The following is a 20,499-nucleotide window of genomic DNA, read 5'->3' on the forward strand; positions in this document are numbered from 1 at the left end:
TCTGGGTGGCTTATAACCAGCAGAGTTTTATCTCTCACAGTTGTTGAGGCTGGAAAGCCCAAGATCAGGGCACCTGCAGATTTGGTGTCTGACGAGGACCCGCTTCTTCGTTCACAGACAACCGTCTCCCCTCAGTGTCTTGACTTGGTGGAAGGAGCAAGTAAAGGCACTAAGCCAATTACCCCCCCATAGGTGCCATCTCAAACTACCAGCATGGGGGAGATTAGGTTTTAACAGGGGGATTTGAGGAGGACGGATACAGTCTATAGCAAGCATTTTTCTGAACAATACTTAACAGAGGCCTGGAAGTAGAATAAGCTGTTGTTAGCTAAGCAGAGATCACCTGTCGAATTTCATGGTTTTTTCATATTTTCAGTCTGCTTGACCTGAAAGAGAACACAGTAGAAATGAATTAATCCTTTTTATCTAAATAGAAAAAAAGAGGACCTAAATATTGTCATATTAAGTGAGGTAAGTCCAAGAAAGATACATATCTTATGATATCACTGATGTGCGGAATCTAAAATATGACACAAATGAACTTATTTACAAAACAGAAACAGACTCACAGGCATAGAAAACAAATTTATGGTTACCATCGGGGATGGTGGCAGGGGAGCGGGCTGGGCCTAGGGTGGAGAAGAGATAAATTAACATAGATATGCTACTATATATAAAATAATAATAATAAAATTATATATAAATTATTATAAATAATAATGAAATAATAAATAAATAAACAATAAGGACACCCTGTATAGCCCAGGGAACTACATTCAATATCTTATAATAACCTATAGTGGGAAAGAACCTGAAAAAAAAATGTGTGTAACTGAATCACTTTGCTATACACCTGAAACTAACACAATGTTGTAAATTAGCTATATTTCAATTTTTTTAATGGTTAAAAAGTTAAAAATTTTCAAAAACTAAAAGAAAAAAATTTTTCTCATTTCATATTATATAAAAGCCAATTAATTCACTTCTCTTCCTCTTTTCCAATTGATGGAGAGTTTTAGGTTTTGATGGACAAAGCACTGTATGATTTCCTTTGGATTTCTGCAATTTGTACGTTAAGGTTTTTCTTTTCAGTTGCTTTTCAGTTTGTGAATGCTTGGCTTAAATTTGTACAGAATACAGACATGCAGATGGACTAGGAGTGCACAAATCAAACGGATTGCCTTTCTCAATGGGCAGGGAAAGTCCCAGTCCTCGGGGCCAAAGACTGTTGAAGTTTCTAGTGGATTCTGTAAGGGACCCAAGAATAGGTGTCTCCTACTATGCAGATATTTTCATTGATTCTTAGTGATTAAATTTTCTTGCCAGGGCAAAACAACACTTAAATCCCTTTGGAATAATCTAGACTTTTCCAGTCTCCCATTCACATTCTGAAAGTGTAGTTTGTTTATGGCTTTTCCTGTGTCTAAAATCCAAACTCTCTTTCCTTTGTTTTACAGTAATATCAGACACATGAGGAAGCAGCTTGATCGACTAGGTCTGTGTTTTAGCTGGGATAGGGTGAGTCACCTTTTCCCTGAAGGTTTTTGTTTTAACCAGGGTCCTGACTGATTGGCATGGAGGTCGGGTGGGAGGGGGGTGGCCTTACAACATCTGACTTCTCTTTGGGTTGGGAGGAGGACAAGGAGGGCGGCCCAAGCAGAAGGGAGATATTAGCACTCCACAAATAAAAAAGTATCCCCAGTGGATAATTTGCCTGCACACAAGTAATTTTCTGAGGGATTAAGCTAAGAGAGTTAACTTCTTATTTAACTTCACAGTTGGCTGTGATTTATGTGTAGCAAAAGCTTTGTACAAGGATTTCTCCTGTTTTCAGCAGTAGTTTATTTATTTATTTATTTATTTTGTCTTCTCCAGGGCCGCACCTGTGGCATATGGAGGTTCCCAGGCGAGGGGTCTAATCGGAGCTGTAGCCGCCGGCCTACACCACAGCCATAGCAACGCCAGATCTAAGCCACATCTGCAGCCTACACCACAGCTCACGGCAACGCCAGATCCTTAATCCACTGAGAAAGGCCAGGGATCGAACACACAACCTCATGTTCCTACTCAGATTTGTTAACCCCTGAGCCACAATGGGAACTCCATTAGTTTAAATAGACTGTTGGTATCTATGTAAAAGTGTTTAAATATCAATCCATGTGGTTCCTTTGGGTGGTTAGCTGTAGGTTGATGGATCATTTAGCTATCTTTTATTCCAAAATCAGAATCGAGGCTCATAAGAAACAGCCTTTTGGCATAAAATGCTCTCAAACTGTGTATTAAACCCCTGGAGAATTCCAGAGCTGGGAGGCGTTCAGTGAAGACCACTTGGGTTAGGAACACACTAAATATGGCTGAGCCCTTCCGAGCTCTGGCCAAAGACCACCCTTAGACACTGATGAGTAGTATTAGGTAAGGTGAAGCCCTGCTTGTTCTTTCCACCAAGGGCCCTTCCAATGTCGTGACCCCTCTTAGCATCCTATTTACTCCTCAAGATGCTTTTCATTGCTGGGCTGGTCAAGTTCAATTTCACATCCTTTTACTCATAAGGAAGCACCTGGAACAAATCCAAATGAGATCTCCTTCTCCCCCCTCCCCCACACAATTTCTTAAATGATTGAGATTTTAAGAATACAGTCAAAAAGGGCAGAAGTCAGACACAGTTCAACGGTTCCTGCTTTTTCTTCTCTTCCTTCCTTCCTTCCCTCCCCCAACTCCCCTCCCTCTCTCTCTCTCTTCCTTCCTTTCTTTCTCTTCTTTTGATAAGGTTAGGGGCTGAATCAAGTTCTTATTGCAGTATTGATGCCATTTTTACCACTACCTTGCAAGGTCACCAAGGTGTGGTTTGATGGAGGTGTGAAAAAGTCCTGGTACCTGGGTCAGGTTGTCCTGAGGTGCCTGTGGGGAGTGGCTGATAGAGAATGAAATGCATTCTAGCGAGGAGAGAATTGAGTAATGCCCCAGCTCTCCAGAGGTGCAATGGTAGAGTCCTAGAGGGCAGAGATGGGCTTGTTAACCCTCTAGGATTAGAACTAGCCTAGTCCTGCATAGGAACCATAAATAGTTCAAAAAATGAATGGTTTATTTTCTTGATTACCATAGGAGATTAGAAAATGCAGAAAAACATGAAGTCCATATGTCATTGTGGTTAATTTAATGTCCTTGGTTACAGTTCCTTGTAGTCTTTTACTCTGACATTATAAAGATGTATGTAATTTACTTTTGCAAAGTTTAATTCATAATGCACATTTTTCATCTTGCTTTTTTTAACCTGCTGTTAATGACTATTTCATTTTATTAAATACTCTTTGAAAAAGTTGCTTTTTGTAGGTGTATATGTTTTCATCTTATGAAGACATCATCATTTATGTAACTTATTCCTTACTATGATACATTTAGGTAGATTTTAGTGTTTCTCTGTTATAAAATACATGTTCTCAATCCCTCCTTAAAAAATCTGAAGTCCAGAAAGCTCTAAAAAAGGAAAGTTTTTTTCACAACTCATTTGACTGCAAATTCTGCCCTGAACTGATGTTTATCTCACTTAGAATGAATACTCATGTATTTTACTCTAAGAATAGTAATATAATTGATTACTGATTACCAAGTACCGGCCTAGATCTAGTTGGATAAATAGACTATTAACTTTTAATATCCCCATGGGCCTTAATTCCAAAGCACAATTTGACTGCCAGCATTTCAGATAATGGGTCTGAAGGGTTGTAGATTAATATCACTACTTCTGCTATTGCTAATAGTTACTGAGCAATTCCCACGGGCCAAGTACCCATAATTCCCTCTTCAGATCTCTAAAACCTCTAAAACGTGGGTACTTTTATTGACGTCATTTAATTGCTGGTCACCCGAGTGTCAGGACTGGGCTGCTCCACTGGCCAGTTTATGACTGTCGTGCTCACCCCTGCCCCCAATGCTTGGAGCAGAAATTTTAGAACACATTATATTTCCTTAATATGAATTCTCAAAAAGCCATGAACAAGTTTAGAGCTTATGGTACTTGAATTTAAAGATACTTAAAGGTACAATTTGTCTGTATTACTTTGCTATTGCCAAATTATCCTTCATAAAGGTTCTACAAATTTACACTCTCAAGTTATTATATAGTTGTTTTCATCTGTAATCCTTATTATTAGTGATCAAGTTTTTTTCATGCAGTTAATGAATGTTTGAATTGGGGATGTGTGAATATGTACGATCTGATCATGTCTTTTGCACATATTGGAAGGGGATGTTTGTCCTTTGCATAATGATTTTCATTTTGTTACAAATAGTTTCCCTTAGTGCGTTGTTTGCCTTGCATTTTGTTTGTAGTGGGATTGTTGCTAGCACACAGATATATACTTTGAGATAGATAAGTACATTTATATTTTCTCTCTAATCTTGTTTAATTTTTGCATTTAACTCAATCAGAATTATTTTAGTATATAAGATAAGGAATTCCTACTTTTTCTAAATAATCGTTTCTGTTTTTTATTTTTAGTCATTTCCTCATTGATTTAAAAAGCTACCTTTATTATAACCATCTTCTTTTATGCTGTTACACACCAAGTTCGATTTCTGTTCATTTGATACATTTCTATGTCATTACTGTACTATTTTTAATTATAATTGCTTTATAATTGGATTTAATACCTGGCAAAAGAGGTTTCCTCTTATTTTCTGGTATTAACAGTGCTATCCCTACTGTCTTGTGTTTCTATTTCCCTGATGTATTTTTATCCTTTATTTGTTGAATTCTCTCTTTTTTTTTTTTTTTTTTTGTCTTTTTGTTTTTTTGCCTTTTCTAGGGTTGCTCCCATGGCATATGGATTCCCAGGCTAGGGGTCGAATCAGAGCTGTAGCCGCCGGCCTACGCCAGAGCCACAGCAATGCAGGATCCGAGCCGCGTCTGTGGCCTACACCACAGCTCACGGCAATGTGTTGAATTCTTTAGGTGCATCATTTGTAGATACAGTTAATTTAAAAAATTAAAAGATAGACAAAGCATATGGGGGAAACCTTTTAGCTAAGCTAGAATCTTTGTCTTTAACAGCGAAGTGTAAGGTATTTGTATTTACTTTTATAACTAGTATATCAGTTCTTTTTTTATTCTGCTAAAAGGTAGCTTTAACGGTTTTTTAAAACTATGTGTTTAGTAGTAACATAAAAATAAAACAGTATGTATTTTTGCTTCCCATGTAAGATAAGGAGACTAGCTAGAAGTTATATTTTCCACTTTTTTTTTTTTTTCTTTCTCTTTTTAAGGCTGTACCTGCCTTAAAGTTCCCAGGCTAGGGTCAAATGGGAGCTGTAGCTGCCAGCCTACGCCACAGCCACATCAATGCCAAATCCAAGCTGTGTCTGCGACCTACACCGCAGCTCATGGCAACTCCAGATCCTCAACCCACTGATCAAGGCCTGGGATCAAACCCGCATCCTCATGAATACTAGTCAGGTTCATTACTGCTGGGCCACAATGGTATCATTTTCCACTTTCTAAATCTATTTTTTAGAAGTTTTTTGGGAATATTCTGAGATTTTAGGTCTAATTTCTTCTTCTTATATTTTTTCTGGTCAGATGTCATTTCTTAAACATAGATCTTTGCTTTTGGTTTTAAAGTCAATATTCACAATGGTTACCTAAACTGAGTGATCCTTAACTAGTTTCAGTGTTCAGCAGACCTCTTAGAGCTTGATTGTCCATTTTTAGAATTTAGATTTGTGAAGAAAATTTTAGATTTTTTTTTTTTTTTTTTGTCTTTTTGCCATTTCTTGGGCCGCTCCCGCAGCATACAGAGGTTCCCAGGCTAGGGGTCGAATCAGAGCTGTAGCCACTGGCCTACGCCAGAGCCACAGCAACGCGGGATCCGAGCCGCGTCTGCAACCTACACCACAGCTCACGGCAACGCCGGATCGTTAACCCACTGAGCAAGGGCAGGGACCGAACCCGCAACCTCATGGTTCCTAGTCGGATTCGTTAACCACTGTGCCACTACGGGAACTCCTAGATTTTTTTTTTTAGTCCTTGCTTTAAATCTTCTAACGTTACATGTTATTTTCATAACGCAGAATGGTTTTCGTTGCTTTCACCTATGACCAGCAATTTATTGAGGGTATTGAAGTCTTTTTTCTTTCAGATATCTTTAGTAGACCTTGATCCTTGATCTGCTATCTTAAAAAACAAACAACTACAGGAGTTCCTATCGTGGCTCCATGGTTAACAAACCTGACTAATATCCATGAGGATGAGGGTTCGATCCCTGGCCTCTCAGTGGGTTAAGGATCCGGCATTGCCGTGAGCTGTGCTGTAGGTCACAGAGGTGGCCTAGATCCCACGTTGCTGTGGCTGTGGTGTGGGCCAGCAGCTGTAGCTCCGATTCAACTCCCTAGCCTGGGAACCTCCATATGCCTCAGATGTGGCCCTAAAAATACAAAAAAAACCCAAAAACCGACAGAGTTGCAGGAAGTTGCACTATGGACCCTTCACCCACCTTCCCCCATTGATGATTACATTTCGTATAACTACAATATAACATCAAAGGTAGGAAGTTAACACTGAACATTACCATTAACTAGAGTACACATCCTACTCGGATTTCACCAGTTTTTATATGCACACACTGTGCATGTATTATATGCATATTTAATATGCATATATTATTTATATGCATACACTGTGTGTGTGTGTGTGTGTGTGTGTGTGTGTGTGTGTACCAGTAGTTAGTTCTGTGCAATTTAATCACATATGTAGATTTATGGAACCATCACCACCTGACCCACTGGCCTCTGATGGAGAAGCCTAAGGGCAGCCCAGATCATCTCTTTGTAATAGAGTGATCTTTCTACCCTCATTTTCATGCTTGTTAGCTTCCTTCTGTCAGTACCTTTGCCATTTAAAATTTTCATCGGAGTGTAGCTCAGTGTCCATCCTTTCACTTTAATTTTGCCTGGTGCTCGATGACCACTTTTGGTTGCAGCCCAGGTCTTTCCTCCTGGCACTTCTCTGGGCTCTCTTTCTCACAGATTCCCCAAGTGGGCTCTGTTCACCATCCTCCATTGTTTTCACCATCTCTCTCCTGATTTTGGTCCCTTTGTTCTTCTCTCTCTTTTGGGAGAATTTCTCGCGTTTGCTTTCCACATCACTGATTCGGTTTCTATTGAATCAGGGCTGCTTCATATGTTTTCTAATGCAGATAGTGATTTTGCTATGATGTTTTAGGTTAATTTTTGGTTTTTTTCATCTCATTCAGTTTCCATTTTCTTTTTTAAGCCTCTTGGCCAGGTGCTTTTTTTCTTTTTTTAATTATTTTGCTATCTTATCTCATTTCACAGAACATACATATTCAGAAATTTTCCTGAGAATTTAGGTCTTGAAAAATTGCTTTTGCTTCTTATAATGAATCTTTTTACAAGTTTGGAATGCATGTTCTTGTTTGTTTCAGAATCTTTTCATGGAACCTTATACATTTTTTCCCCTGTTTTTCCTGAGTGAGATAGACTAGTGTATCACTTAAGAGATCCATCAACCTGAGGGCAGCAGAGTGGAAGCTCTGTCATGGTTTCTGCCTCACTTATTTCTTTTGGGGTTTGGGGAACCTACTGCTCCTGGTGCATCTTTCTCTTTGGTCTGATCTTTACCCAGGTGTGAGGTGTGGCGTCACAGATACCCTAGACCATGACTGCCACCTGAGCCACCACAGCCAGAGGTATGGGGTTTATGGGCTTTCCACCTGCTCCATAGCCAACTGTCCTCTCTGGACTTGCCCTTTCAAATAAGGGGGTTCCAGAGCCCTGCTTCTCAAGAACCCAGTCAGTCCTTAAGAGAGGGGGGTGCTGTTTGTCTTATGGTATTTTGCTTCAACCTGGTCCCATCTGCCAAAATTCCTTGATGTTTCTGCATGTCAGTGGCACCTCTGTTGTTCCTGGTATTGGTGCAGACCCCTCAACCCCCATCTTTATATTCATTTTAATGGGAGTTACAGAAACAAGTTTATATATGTATTCTTGGGCTCTCTTGCCCATAAATCTACCAGTGCTTTTTGATAAAACCTTTATAATCTGTTAGGTCATACAGAGTGGCAAAGTGAAGAAGTAGAGGAATAGTTTATTTAATTGATGAGGAAAATCTGTGTCCTTTGCAAATAACATTACTAAAATCTCATAATAACTGGATAATTAAGCAGATGGCTAGCTGAGAATTAATAAAATATTTTAAAAATAAGATGACTCAGAAATGTTCTCTTCCTCCCCCAGATGGAGAAAGCGAACTTGAAAACCTGGGGCACGGCCTCATTCTTCCTGCCTTTACCGGGATGGGAATCCCTGTAGGAACGATCCAGCTCTGGATCGGCATTCTCATCTTTCTTACATAAAAGGCTTAATTTCTCTGAGTTTAAAAAAAAAAAAAAAAGAAGATGCATTTCTGGAATTAAAGCATTTCTGGTGAGCCAGAATGATAATCAAATGATGTCTTTTAACTCAGCACGGTGTTTCACTTTTGCAGATATTATTCCCCAAACAGCTAGTGTAATCTTGAGATGGAAAGTAAGAAAATGAAAGTGGAATTTGAATAGCTGAACATCTACTAAGGGAAGAGTAAAGAGGAGATAAAATTCCAAACTGTGCAATGAGAGAGAAAAGATGTATATTTTGTTGAGCACTTACTTTGTGGAATTAATTGGTAGCCTTTCTGGAGAGGTTGTGACCTGCATTCTATTCTCATGGGTTCAGGTTATGGCCTTGGCGATCATGCACTGGTCCTAGGGGATGGCCCTGTGAGTTCCTTGTGACAGTGACACAGCTTTGGAGTTGTGTGGAATGGTCCACTGGGGCAGGCGTGTCTCTGACTTTGACCTCTGCCCCCTCACCAGTGCTCTGGTGCCTAAGCTGGTTCTAGACCAGACCTTGGCTATGAATCTTGGTTGGAGTAGACACTGGAGCCTGGTTTATACCAAGAATCATTTGGTTAATTGTTTGGGAACAGTCCCTAGGAGTTCCATTCAAAACCAGCCAAGTGTATGAAGGAAAAAAAAGTCCAAACCAGATAGGATTCAAAGCAATGCCTGTGGAATCTGCCAAAGCAGGGCTTCATTTGTTGTTTATGGTGCATACTGAGCAGTCCCCAAACACTCATACTCCAGTGTAAACTCAAAGCAGGACAGAATGGAAATATATTCCAGGCCAGGGAAAAATGATACTTGGATTAACTTCTCTCCTTTACTAGAGTCGTCAAGAGTTGCCACTTGGTTGAATTTCTTCATTGTGGCAATCTTAGGAGTTTTTATATGCACTCATTCTCATTAGATTTTTATTTCCTGTGTTTGATTTCCTTCTCATGTTTTTACATTAGTCTTTTTTCCTTCTTTTTTTTTTTTTTTTTTTTTTTTTTGGCTGCATCTGAGACGTGCAGAGTTTCCTGGGCTAGGGATCAAACTGATGCCACAGCAGCTACCCGAGCCACTGCAGTGACAAGGCCAGGTTCCTAATGTGCTGCATCACAAGAGAACTCCCGGAGTTCCCGTCGTGGCGCAGTGGTTAACGAATCTGACTAGGAACCATGAGGTTGCGGGTTCGGTCCCTGCCCTTGCTCAGTGGGTTAACGATCCGGTGTTGCCGTGAGCTGTGGTGTAGGTTGCAGACGCGGCTCGGATCCCGCGTTGCTGTGGCTCTGGCGTAGGCCGGTGGCTGCAGCTCCGATTCAACCCCTAGCCTGGGAACCTCCATATGCCGCGGGAGCGGCCCAAGAAATAGCAACAACAACAACAACAAAAGACAAAAAGACAAAAAAAAAAAACCAAAAAAAACTCCCTACATTCATCTTCTGATGCCCAGTAATAATACTGATGACTTGCCCATCAGTCCCTGTGGGGCCAGGCAAACACAGGGAATTACTGCCCCCAAGACAGTCGTCCACCTAAACAAACTCAAAATGGCCCTGGCCTGTTCCTCGAAGGCTGTGTGGGCTAGAGGGATGGGGAGTGTGGTTATCTTAGAGCAGTGGATGAGGCACATCTGAACTGTGCTCTGTTAAAATTTTTATCTGGACAGGCTTTTGTGATGTTGAGCTTTTCCACATCTTACCCATCAATCTACATAACGTTTGGGGGCTACTGAGGTGTTTGTAGCACCTCCACCATGTACACAGATCTCTACTTCCATTTATCTCTCTTTCCCTGCATCTTTCTGCCCTCTCACTGTTCTCTTTCCATTCCCTTGTTGTCTCACATCCATTTTCCTTGATTCACCTACTTGTCTTTTCCTCTCATCTTGACTCTCCTGCCTCTTTTTTTTTTTCTTTTTCTTTTTTTCTTTTGGAAAATTTTCAATTTAAACTAGAAAATTGAGAATGGTATAGGGAACTCCCAAATACTCCTCACCCGGCTTCATCAGTTGCTATTACATGACCAACCTTACTTGCTCTATACCCCTCTGCTCTGAATTATTTTGCATCAAGCCCCGGACATCACAAAACCTCATCTGTAGAGTTCAGTATGTATGGCTAGAAGATGAAGTCTCACTCTTTCCTCCCCTACCCTTCTTGCCTGCCTGCCTTCCTGCCTTCTTCACAATTCCATTATCATACCTAAAACAATTAATGATAAAATCGTGGAATACCAGTCATTTTGTAGATTTCCCTGGTTGTCTTGTCATTGTCTCTTTATACCGTAGGTTTGTTAGCCTGTTCTTCTGCTGGTCTTTGTTAACCTTTTTGTTTGCTACTCTCATGTCATTATCATGGTTTGGAAACAGTACCCTCTTTTCATCCAAAACATGCAAGCTCTTTGGACCATACCCGCACAAGTTTCTTTTCCAAGACAGCGTGATTTGTATGATTACAAAGTGAAAATTATTGTTGCTTCAAGGCCCTTATTTCCTTGGAATTTTATTTACATAGAAGATAGGCATATGGTAGGAAGGATTAAATTCCAAGAAATGATGAGGGTGCCAGGATAATGGAAAGATTCATTTTTAACACTTTTTCTTTTAAAAGAATTTAAAGAATAGCTTAAAACAAAAAGAATTCCGGGCAAGTGAATGCCTAAAAACATGGTCAGGAAGATTTCCATTGTGAGAGCTCAGAGCTGTGGTTGCCTTGACAACATGTCCCAGGCCCTCGAAGTGTTTGACTCTCCGAGTCCTCTTTCAAGTCCTTACAGAGATGAAGCAGTTTGTCTGATAGGTCTCTGGCTCTAAATTACTTGCTTTCCTTCAGAATCAGAAAATTAACCTTTTTTTGGAGGTTTTCCCTTTAGTTGGGAGGGAGGAGGCTCTACCTTTGTTTTAGCTGAAATATATTGGCAGCTTATCTCTGGTGCTTTCATTTAAGGGAAGACTGGTGCTGGTGCATAAGGTTCAAAACTTTAGTCAGAACTTTATGATCAGAAACTATGTCTCAGGAGTTCCCGTCGTGGCGCAGTGGTTAACGAATCCGACTAGGAACCATGAGGTTGCGGGTTCGGTCCCTGCCCTTGCTCAGTGGGTTAACGATCCGGCGTTGCCGTGAGCTGTGGTGTAGGTTGCAGACACGGCTCGGATCCCGCGTTGCTGTGGCTCTGGCGTAGGCCGGTGGCTACAGCTCCGATTCAACCCCTAGCCTGGGAACCTCCATATGCCGCGGGAGCGGCCAAAAGAAATAGCAAAAAGACAAAAAAAAAAAAAGAAAGAAACTATGTCTCATAGTGAATACCTAGCACACGCACAGCTGGCCTCATTCACAGCTGTGCAAGCTCAGTATTTACCAGCCTAAAGCATAGAGGTTAGTCTTTTGTTGTCGCAGTCAGAATAATGTTCTTGGACTTTTCAGCCCCAACTAAAGGCGGAGTTCTCTTGGGACAGCTTAGTAAATGTGGCTTTTCTTTTTTTTTTCTTTTTTCTTTTTCTTTTCTTTTTTTTTTTTTTTGCTATTTCTTGGGCCGTTCCCTCGGCCTATGGAGATTCGCAGGCTAAGGGTCGAATCGGAGCTGTAGCCACCGGCCTACGCCAGAGCCACAGCAACGCTGGATCCTTAACCCACTGAGCAAGGCCAGGGACCGAACCCGCAACCTCATGGTTCCTAGTTGGATTCGTTAACCACTGTGCCACGACGGGAACTCCAAGGCTTTTCAAAGAAGTAGTTTGTTTTACCCACAGTTCTCACTGGTGGTCATGAGCCCTATCAGGGGTGCACACTCTGGCTAATGGGAATAGAATTTCCCAAATTAGTGCTTGTTAAGTGCTTCTAGAAGATGGGATCTTGGATGCTCATCCCTGAGGCTTGGATTTTGGTCATAGGTCTTGCCATTCACACGTGGTGGGCATGGTCTCGTGCCCTTCTGAGCTTCAACTTCTTATGGTTATTGAAGAGATTAGATCACTAGTCAAATACTTTAGAAAATAAGCATGCGAAACTTCTCTCCCCTGGCTGAATCAGGTCTCAGGATCAGTTCTGCACAATAGCCAGTAGAAGCTTTTTTTTTTTCTTTTGTCTTTTTAGGGGCACATCTGTGGCATATGGAAGTTCCCAGGCTAGGGGTCAAATCAGAGCTGCAGCTGTTGGCCTACACCATGGCCACAGTAATGTGGGATCCAAGCCACATCTGCATCCTACACCATAGCTCACAGCAACGCTGGATCCTTAACCCCCTGAGTGAGGCCAGGGATCAAACCTGCATCCTCATGGATATTGGTCAGGTTCATTACCACTGAGCCACAATAGGAACTCCACCAGTAGACCCTTTGACAGAGCAGGTGCCTGTGGGTGTATGACACAAGGTGCTCTGAGCATGTTGGGAAGCAATATCCAAAAGGTATTGAAGACAAAGTTGTTACTCCATGAAAATAATGAAGATTATGGATGTGTGTACCTATACCAGTGGTTCTTGAACAGTAGTGAGTATCAGAATCACCAAGAGGGCTTATTAAACACAGATTTCTGGGCCCCACCCCCAGTGTTTCTGATGCAGTGGGTCTGTGGTTTTGTTTTTCTGTTCAGAAGAAAGATCTTAAGAATGATCGTGTTCCCAAACCCTATTAGGTAGGAATCAAAATGCAGGCCTCCCATCAGTTCTTTCTGACATAAGGTAAAGCATAAGTGAATAATAAAAACAAATTTTTTAAAAATAGGCAATGTTTCTGCAAGTTCAAGATTATTTTTAAAACTTCCTTCATTGTGAAATATTAGATTATGAATAGGCTGGAGCATAAAACATGTATGGAAAGCTTAATACATTATTGGAATGTATAGCCACCACCTGGCTGAAGAAATAAAACCTTAGAGTTCCCGTCCTGGTGCAGCAGAAACAAAGCCAACTAGGAACTATGAGGTTGCGGGTTCAATCCCTGGCATCGCTCAGTGGGTTAAGGATCTAGCATTGCTGTGAGCTGTGGTGTAGGTTGCAGACATGGCTTGGATCTGGATCTGGCATTGCTGTGGCTGTGGCTTAGGCTGATAGCTGTAGCTCTGATTAGACCTTTAGCCTGGGAACCTCTATATGCTGCGTGTAGGGCCCTAAAAAGGCCAAAGAAAAAGAAAAAAAGAAATATAACCTTGTGGTGCCCAGAAGCTCTCTGTGTGCCCTTTTGTAATCACAGCTCCATCTCTCCCCATTACCGCTGCCATCAGGAACCACTCAGACTGACATTTACGATTATCACTGCCTTATTTTCAGTCCAGTTTTCCCACCTACATGTGTTTTTTATAGTTACATAAATGGACTCAGATAGTGTGTGTTCTTTTGTGCCTAACTTCTTTAACTCAACATTTGTTTCTCTAAAGTTTCATTATAACATTTTTTCCCCATCATTCAGAACAGTTGAAAAAATAGTGCAGTGAACATTCACTTGCCTTTCACCTAGATTCAACAGTTGTTTACATTTTGCCATATCTGCTTCATAGTGTGGACATGGTGGCCATTTGTCCCTAAGTAAGTTGGCATTTATGTCCGAAGGTTTAAGATGTCCTCCTGCATTACCGCAATACCATTCGACAGCTAATAAAATTAATAGTAATTCCATGTTACTTAATATCCAGTCCACATGTGAATTTCCCAGTTGTCTCATGAATGTCTTTTATAGCTGTTTTTATCCTAGTCAAGTCTCCTATATTGCTGTTCTACTGCAATCACAACGAATTACCACAAACTTAGCATCTTAAAACAACACAAATTTGTTATCTCACAGTTTCAGTAGATCAGAAATTCGGGTGAGAATAACTGGGTCCTTTGCCTGGAGTCAGTGTTTTGGCAGAGCTGTGTTGCTTACTGGATGCTTTGGGGAAAATCCGCTTCCTCCCTCATTCTAAGTGTTGGCTGCATATCATTCCTTCATGCTTGTAGGAGTCGGTCCTCATTTCTTTGCTGGCTGTCCTCCAGCGACCAGTCTTTGCTTCTTAGAGCCTGCCTGCTTTCCATGCTTTCCACATTGAGACAGTGTTAGGTCCCACAGGTTAAAGGCTTAGTGCTACAAGACTTTCCTTCTCCCCCTACTTTTTATGCCAATCATTTAAGTCTAGTTGTTACCAGTGCTTCTGATCAACTGGCTGTAAGTCAGAGGTTTCCACAGCCCCTCCTTGATTAACTTGCTAGAGGGGATTCAGGAAGTTCACATAATTCAGGAAAACAGTCTACTTTCTAGATGACTGATTTATTCTAAAGGAAATCAAAGGATACAGATCAAGAAGTACATAGGATGAGGGTCCAGAAGGGCCCTCAGTAGAACTTCCTGCATGTTACCATCCCAGAGGCTTATGAGTTTTTATAGGAATTCCTGTGGTGGCACAGTGGTAACGAACCCGACTAGTATCTATGAGGATGCGGGTTCATTCCCTGTCCTTGCTCAGTGGGTTAAAGATCCAGTGTTGCCATTAGCTGCAGTGTAGGTAGCAGATGCAGCTCAGATCCCAAGTTGCTGTAGCTGTGGCGTAGGCTGGCAGCCATAGCATCGACTGCACACCTAGGCTGGGAACTTCCATATGCCATGGTGTGGCCCTAAAAAAACAAACAAAAAATGTTTTTCCAGCAATTTGGTGGGTGTGACTGAAAGTCCTAGCCCTCTAACCACTTGATCTTTCTGATGACCAGCCCCATCCTGAGGCTGACTAGGAACCCCCACCCTAAATCAACTCATTAGCATAAGGTTGGGTTGGGTTGGGTTGCTCAAAGAAACTTCAGTCAGGAAGTTCTAATGATTTTGGAGAGCTTTGTGCCAAAAATGGGGACAAAATTCAAATATATTTCTCATATGACAGATTTTAATTCCTGAGGTTTGTTTTAGGACCCAAGATTTGATTTGTCTTGGTGTCTTAAGAATAAAATGTGTATTCTGCTGTTGTTGGGTGTAGTGTTGTATAAATGTGAGTTAGATGCTGTTGGATGATGTTGAAATCTATTTCCTATCTATACTATGAGTTGTTTCAGGAAGTTACTGAAGTCTTCAACTGTAATTATGGATTTTTCCATTCCCCTTTCATTTTTACCAGTTCTTGCTTTATGTGTTTTACAGTTCCGCTGTTTGGAACTGTAAATACATTTAGGATTGCAATGTCTTCTTGGTGATTTACCTTTTGATCATTACATAATGTCTCTCTCTGTCCCTCGTGATTTTCTTTGCTCTGATTTCTACTTTATAATGTTTTACTTTGAAGTATATGAAATATATATGAAGTACATTTTACTTTGAAGTATGCATGAAACATATGGATAATATAACCACTCCTCTTAGTCTGCTTTATCTTTATTAATATAGCCTCTCTTCCCTTTTTTTGACTTTTGCTTGGTATATCTTCTTTCATCCTTTTACTTTCAATTGACCTGTATCATTATGTTTGAAATCAATTCTGTTTAAACAGAATATATTTGGTTTATGCTGGTTTTTAAAAAATATATTCTGTCAAACTTTGGTGTATTTAGATAATTTACATTTAATGTAATTATTGGTATGTTAAGCCATAATTCTTCCACTTTATTTACTTTCTGGTTTCTTCTGTTTTTGTTCATTTGTTTCTCTGTTTTTTCTTCCTGCCTTTCTGTGAATCACTTGAACTGTTTTTAAAGTTCCGTATAGATTTATCTAGAGTATTTATCATTATATTCCTTTTTTGTTGTTGCATTAGGTATTACATTACATATATAATGTGTCACAGTCTGCTGGTAAGGTTGTTTTATCAGTTTGAAGTGTAGAAACCTTGCTTTACATGCCTTTACTCTTCGCCCCGCCTTGTAATATATTCAGAAAACTCGAGAAAAAGTCTCTTGTATTTACCCCTGTATTTGCTTTTTTTCTTTGTTCTTTCTTCATTCCTGATGTTTTGAGATTACCTCTTTTGTCATTTTCTTTCTGCCTAGAGAACTTCCATTAGCTATTCTTTTTTTTTTTTTTTTGTCTTTTCTAGGGCCGCTCCCTCAACATATGGAGGTTTCCAGGCGAGGGGTCTAATCGGAGCTGTGGCCACCAGCCTATGGCACAGCCACAGCCACAGCAACACGGGATCTGAGCCACGTCTGCAACCTACACCACAGCTCATGGCAATGCCAGATCCTTAACCCACTGAGCAAGGTGAGGGATCGAACCCGCCACCTCATGGTTCCTAGTCGGATTCGTTAACCACTGCGCCACAACAGGAACTCCTCCATTAGCTATTCTTTTAGGGCACACTTGCTCATGACAACTTCTCAGTTTTTCTTCATCTGAGAATGCCTTGATTTCCCCTTTATTCTTGAAAGATAACTGCATTGGGTATACAATTCTAGGTTGACGGCTCTTTTCTTTTAGCACTTGAAAAACCTACCTCTTCTTTCTGGCCTCTGTGGGTTTTTTTGTTTGTTTGTTTGTTTCTTTTTGTTTTTGTTTTTGCTTTGTCTTTTTTGCTATTTCTTGGGCCTCTGCCTCGGCATATGGAGGTTCCCAGGCTAGGGGTTGAATCGGAGCTGTAGCCACCCGCCTACACCAGAGCCACAGCAACTCGGGATCCGAGCCATGTCTGCAACCTACACCACAGCTCACAGCAACGCTGGATCATTAACCCACTGAGCAAGGGCAGGAACCGAACCCGCAACCTCATGGTTCGTTAACCACTGCGCCACGACGGGAACTCTGCCTCTGTGGTTTTTGATCAGAAACCTGATATTTTTGAAATTATTTTCTCACTGTAGGTAAGACATTGTTTCTCTTTGGCTGTTTTCAAGATGTTTTCTTTGTCTTTAGTTTTCAGAAGTTTGATTACAATGTGTTTTGGAGCGGATTTCTTTAGGTTTATCTTGCTTGAGGGTTTACTCAGCTTCTTGAATATGAAGGCTTACATTGCTGTTCCAAGTCTGAAAACGTGTAAGCCATTATTTCTTCAAATACTTTTCCGTTCTACTCTCTTTTCTCTTCTAGTGACATGAATGTGAACTCTTTCATTATAGTCCCACATGCCTTGAGGCTTTGTTCATTTTTTTCTATTTTCTTTTTTGTTCAAATTGGGTAAGTTCTATTGTTCTGTCTTCAGGTTCACTGAATCTTTTTCCTCCATTCCCTCCATTTCTGCTGGTGGACCCAAACATTTAATTTTTTGTTTCAATTATTGTTATTTTTTTAATGGCCACACCCAGGCCAGGGAATCCAAGCTGCAGGTTGCAGCTGCAGCAATGCCAGATCCTTTAACACACTGCCCTGGGCCAGGGATCAGAGTTGTGCCTCTGCAGCAACCTTAGCTGCTGCAGTCAAATTCTTAACCCACTGAGCCACAGCAGGGGCTTTTGTTTCAGTTATTTTGTTTTTTAGTTCTAAAATCTCCATTTCATTTTTACAACTTCTCTTTCTTCGTAGAAGACTTCCTGGTAATTTCTCACTGAAGCATTTTTATGACTGCTTTAAAACTCTTGTCAAATAATTTTAACATTCTGGTTATCATGGCGTTGGCATAAGTTGATTGTCTTTTCTCATTCATTTTGAGATTTTTCTAGTTTTTGGTATGGCTAATAATTTTCTACTGAAACCTGGAAAATTAGGGGATTTTTTTAAGACTCTGAATCTTATTTAAACCTCTTATTTTAGCAGTTCTCCTCTAATACTGGTTTAGTCGGTATAGGAGACACCTTCTTTTTATTTCCAAGTGGACATGGGAGTCTAGGATCTGCATGTAGCCCATCACTGACTCTCCAGGAAAGGAAGACCTCCTTGTTACTGCTAGGTCACCTTGATACTGCTCCTTACTGTGCCTTCAGTGATATCACTGTGACTAGAAAGAGGCACCTTATGACTGTCCATGTGGACACTTCTGACATCATGAACAAGTGTTTGTTACTGCTGAGCAGAGATGAGTTCCCTGACTTTCCATTTGAACTCCCCAGTGCTGTCCCATCAGGGAGAGAGAGAGAGAGAGAGACTCCTCCTTACTGCTTGTGGAAGTAGAAGTCCAGCCCTTTTCTGTGGTCTCCACTGACACCACCAAGGGGGTTGGTTGTTCTTTAGAGTCCAGTAGGGGTAGGAAAGTTCTGACTCTCCACTCAACCTCCTCTGACACCACTCTGATGCAGAGAGAGATTGGAGTGCTTTGTTGTTGCCTCCTGAGGTTGTTAAGTCTAGACTCTTCATTAACTTCTTGCTGGTTGGGGTAGGGCTGTCATTTTTTTTCTGTGGTGTTGACTGGAGTAGAACAGTTATTATGTAAGTTCTCTGTCATACTAGGCTATCCCTTTTCATGTCCTCTGGCTAAAGAAAGCAGTCTTTTTTTTTTTTTTTTTTCTTTTCTGTCCCTCCCTTCTTTTCTTTTCTTTTCTTTTCTTTTCTTTTCTTTTCTTTTCTTTTCTTTTCTTTTCTTTTCTTTTCTTTTTCTTTCTTTCTTTCTTTCTTTCTTTCTTTCTTTCTTTCTTTCTTTCTTTCTTTCTTTCTTTCTTTCTCTCTCTCTCTCTCTCTCTCTCTCTCTCTCTCTCTGGCTTTCTTTTCTCCTTTTCTCTCTCTCTTTTGTCTTTACTCCTTGGCATTTCTGGCTTCATTAACTCTGGTTTGGGGACTTAGGAGGCAAAAAGAAAATCCATGGAACTCGCCACTTTGTCATTCTTTGGGGGCCAAGTTTCCTAATTAGTCTGCCTTCTCTTCTCAATTTATTGAAGTCTTATATTTGTTTTATACATATAATGTTCAGGGGTTTTAGTTGTACCTAGTGGAGGGAACAGGGGAAAGCGCCATTGATTTCATCTTCCTAGAAGAAGATGGCATGTATAGTTTTAAATTCCCCCTTCTTGTGAGATTCTGGTCTGTACTTCCTCACCCCTAGTCTTTCCCTTAAGCCTCATTGGACTAAAAGATCTTCAAAATACTTTTCTATGCTTTTTTCTAAGTTTATAGTGTAATTTCTTGGCCTGTGCCTTATATGAAATCTTTCAAGCTATGATGGGTTTCTCCTACTCATTCCTCATGGAGCTTGCAGGCAGCAGAACAGCTCATTTGGGGCTATCACTGTTTGCATCCATGGAACTGATGAATTGCTATTTCCTCTTCCTGTGGACCCATGTCCGTGCCTAACAAATATTCAGGGAACCTGGAAAACTCACGTTTCAAAAATATCATTCAGGCGACTTTGCTCTATTGATCCTGAAATTTTCAAGAATGTTGCAGATAAAATTAATGTTCTTTTCCTTCCAGAAAAATGGAACAATTGTAGAGTGCTAGTTTTGCTTGGATAGTGGAAATACTGGCATCTGCCCAAGTAAACTGATAGCAAATTACAACTCAAACCCATTCATCTCATCTGTGGTTTAATGGTGAATTTTCTGTCCCCAGCTGTCTTGTTAGAAAAGCTGTCTATATTGTTGGCCTGCCTTGGTGAAATTCTTGTCAGCTGGCAAAGAACAATTACCAAGAAATTCAGCAAATTGTTGCTTCTTGTCCAATTATGGATAGTTCACAGAATCTTGCATAGTTTGTAGCAGGAGACAGCTTTTGGGTTACCATAAAAATGACAATGCTCAAAAAATAATGGTCAAGAAAATAGCAAAAAGAGGAACTTACTCATCAAGCTCAGAAAGATAGGGTGAGTTGTCTTTAAAACTGTAGAGACCGTGATTTTCCTTCCATTAAGACTCATTCTCTAAATTGGCTTCAAGAGCACGTAGAACATGAACCTTTCAAATTACTTGAAAATTTAGCTGTAGCCCTAGATTTGAAAAACAAGACCTTTAAGAATAAAATGCACGCTCTATAAAAGCAGTGTGTCTAGCATTTGTCATTTTCAATTTTCATTAAATGCTCATTTTCAGTCTAAAGTTACTCCTGAGATGAAGAAACATAATTACATAAAAATGAGTTCTTAGACAAATGTTAGGCTCATGATTAATTAATTACCCTGATATTAACACCTGTTCCCTCAGCTCTGCAAAAAAAGGAGAACAGGGAAGGTAGAGGAGGCCAGAGGCAGAAATTCAGCAAAGATGGAATTTAACAGATGGTTGAAGGAAGAGGGATGAGAAGACAGGGCCAAACGGACAGTGAGGCTGCAGTCCTGGGGAATAACAAATAGTTTAGGAAGGAGGAAGCAGGGCCATG

The 20,499-nt window shown here is 40.5% G+C and overlaps 1 protein-coding gene and 1 long non-coding RNA gene across 6 annotated transcripts in view; both read left to right on the forward strand.

Moving 5' to 3' along the window:
• The window catches only part of LARS2 (leucyl-tRNA synthetase 2, mitochondrial), a 167,539-nt gene that overhangs the window by 33,900 nt on the left and 113,140 nt on the right, over positions 1-20,499 (forward strand). For all 5 annotated transcript variants that reach the window (XR_014822944.1, XR_014822943.1, XR_014822945.1 and 2 more), the window contains exon 5: positions 1,458-1,518. Coding sequence is in view for 2 of the 5 variants with exons in the window: in XM_084988037.1 (XP_084844163.1) it covers positions 1,458-1,518 (61 nt within the window). In the remaining 3 variants the exon portion in view is untranslated. The remainder of the gene's footprint in view (positions 1-1,457; positions 1,519-20,499) is intronic.
• Positions 11,944-20,160, forward strand: LOC146397291 (uncharacterized). The gene is made up of 3 exons (XR_014822955.1): positions 11,944-12,479; positions 13,428-13,711; positions 15,171-20,160. It is a non-coding gene; the product is annotated as an uncharacterized LOC146397291 (long non-coding RNA).

This window comes from Sus scrofa, chromosome 13 (genome assembly GCF_054392235.1).
Source record: "Sus scrofa isolate SSC_HxYL_T2T_F1_AM1 chromosome 13, Sscrofa_HxYL_maternal_Yorkshire_Landrace_v2.0, whole genome shotgun sequence".
Classification (NCBI taxonomy): domain Eukaryota; kingdom Metazoa; phylum Chordata; class Mammalia; order Artiodactyla; family Suidae; genus Sus; species Sus scrofa.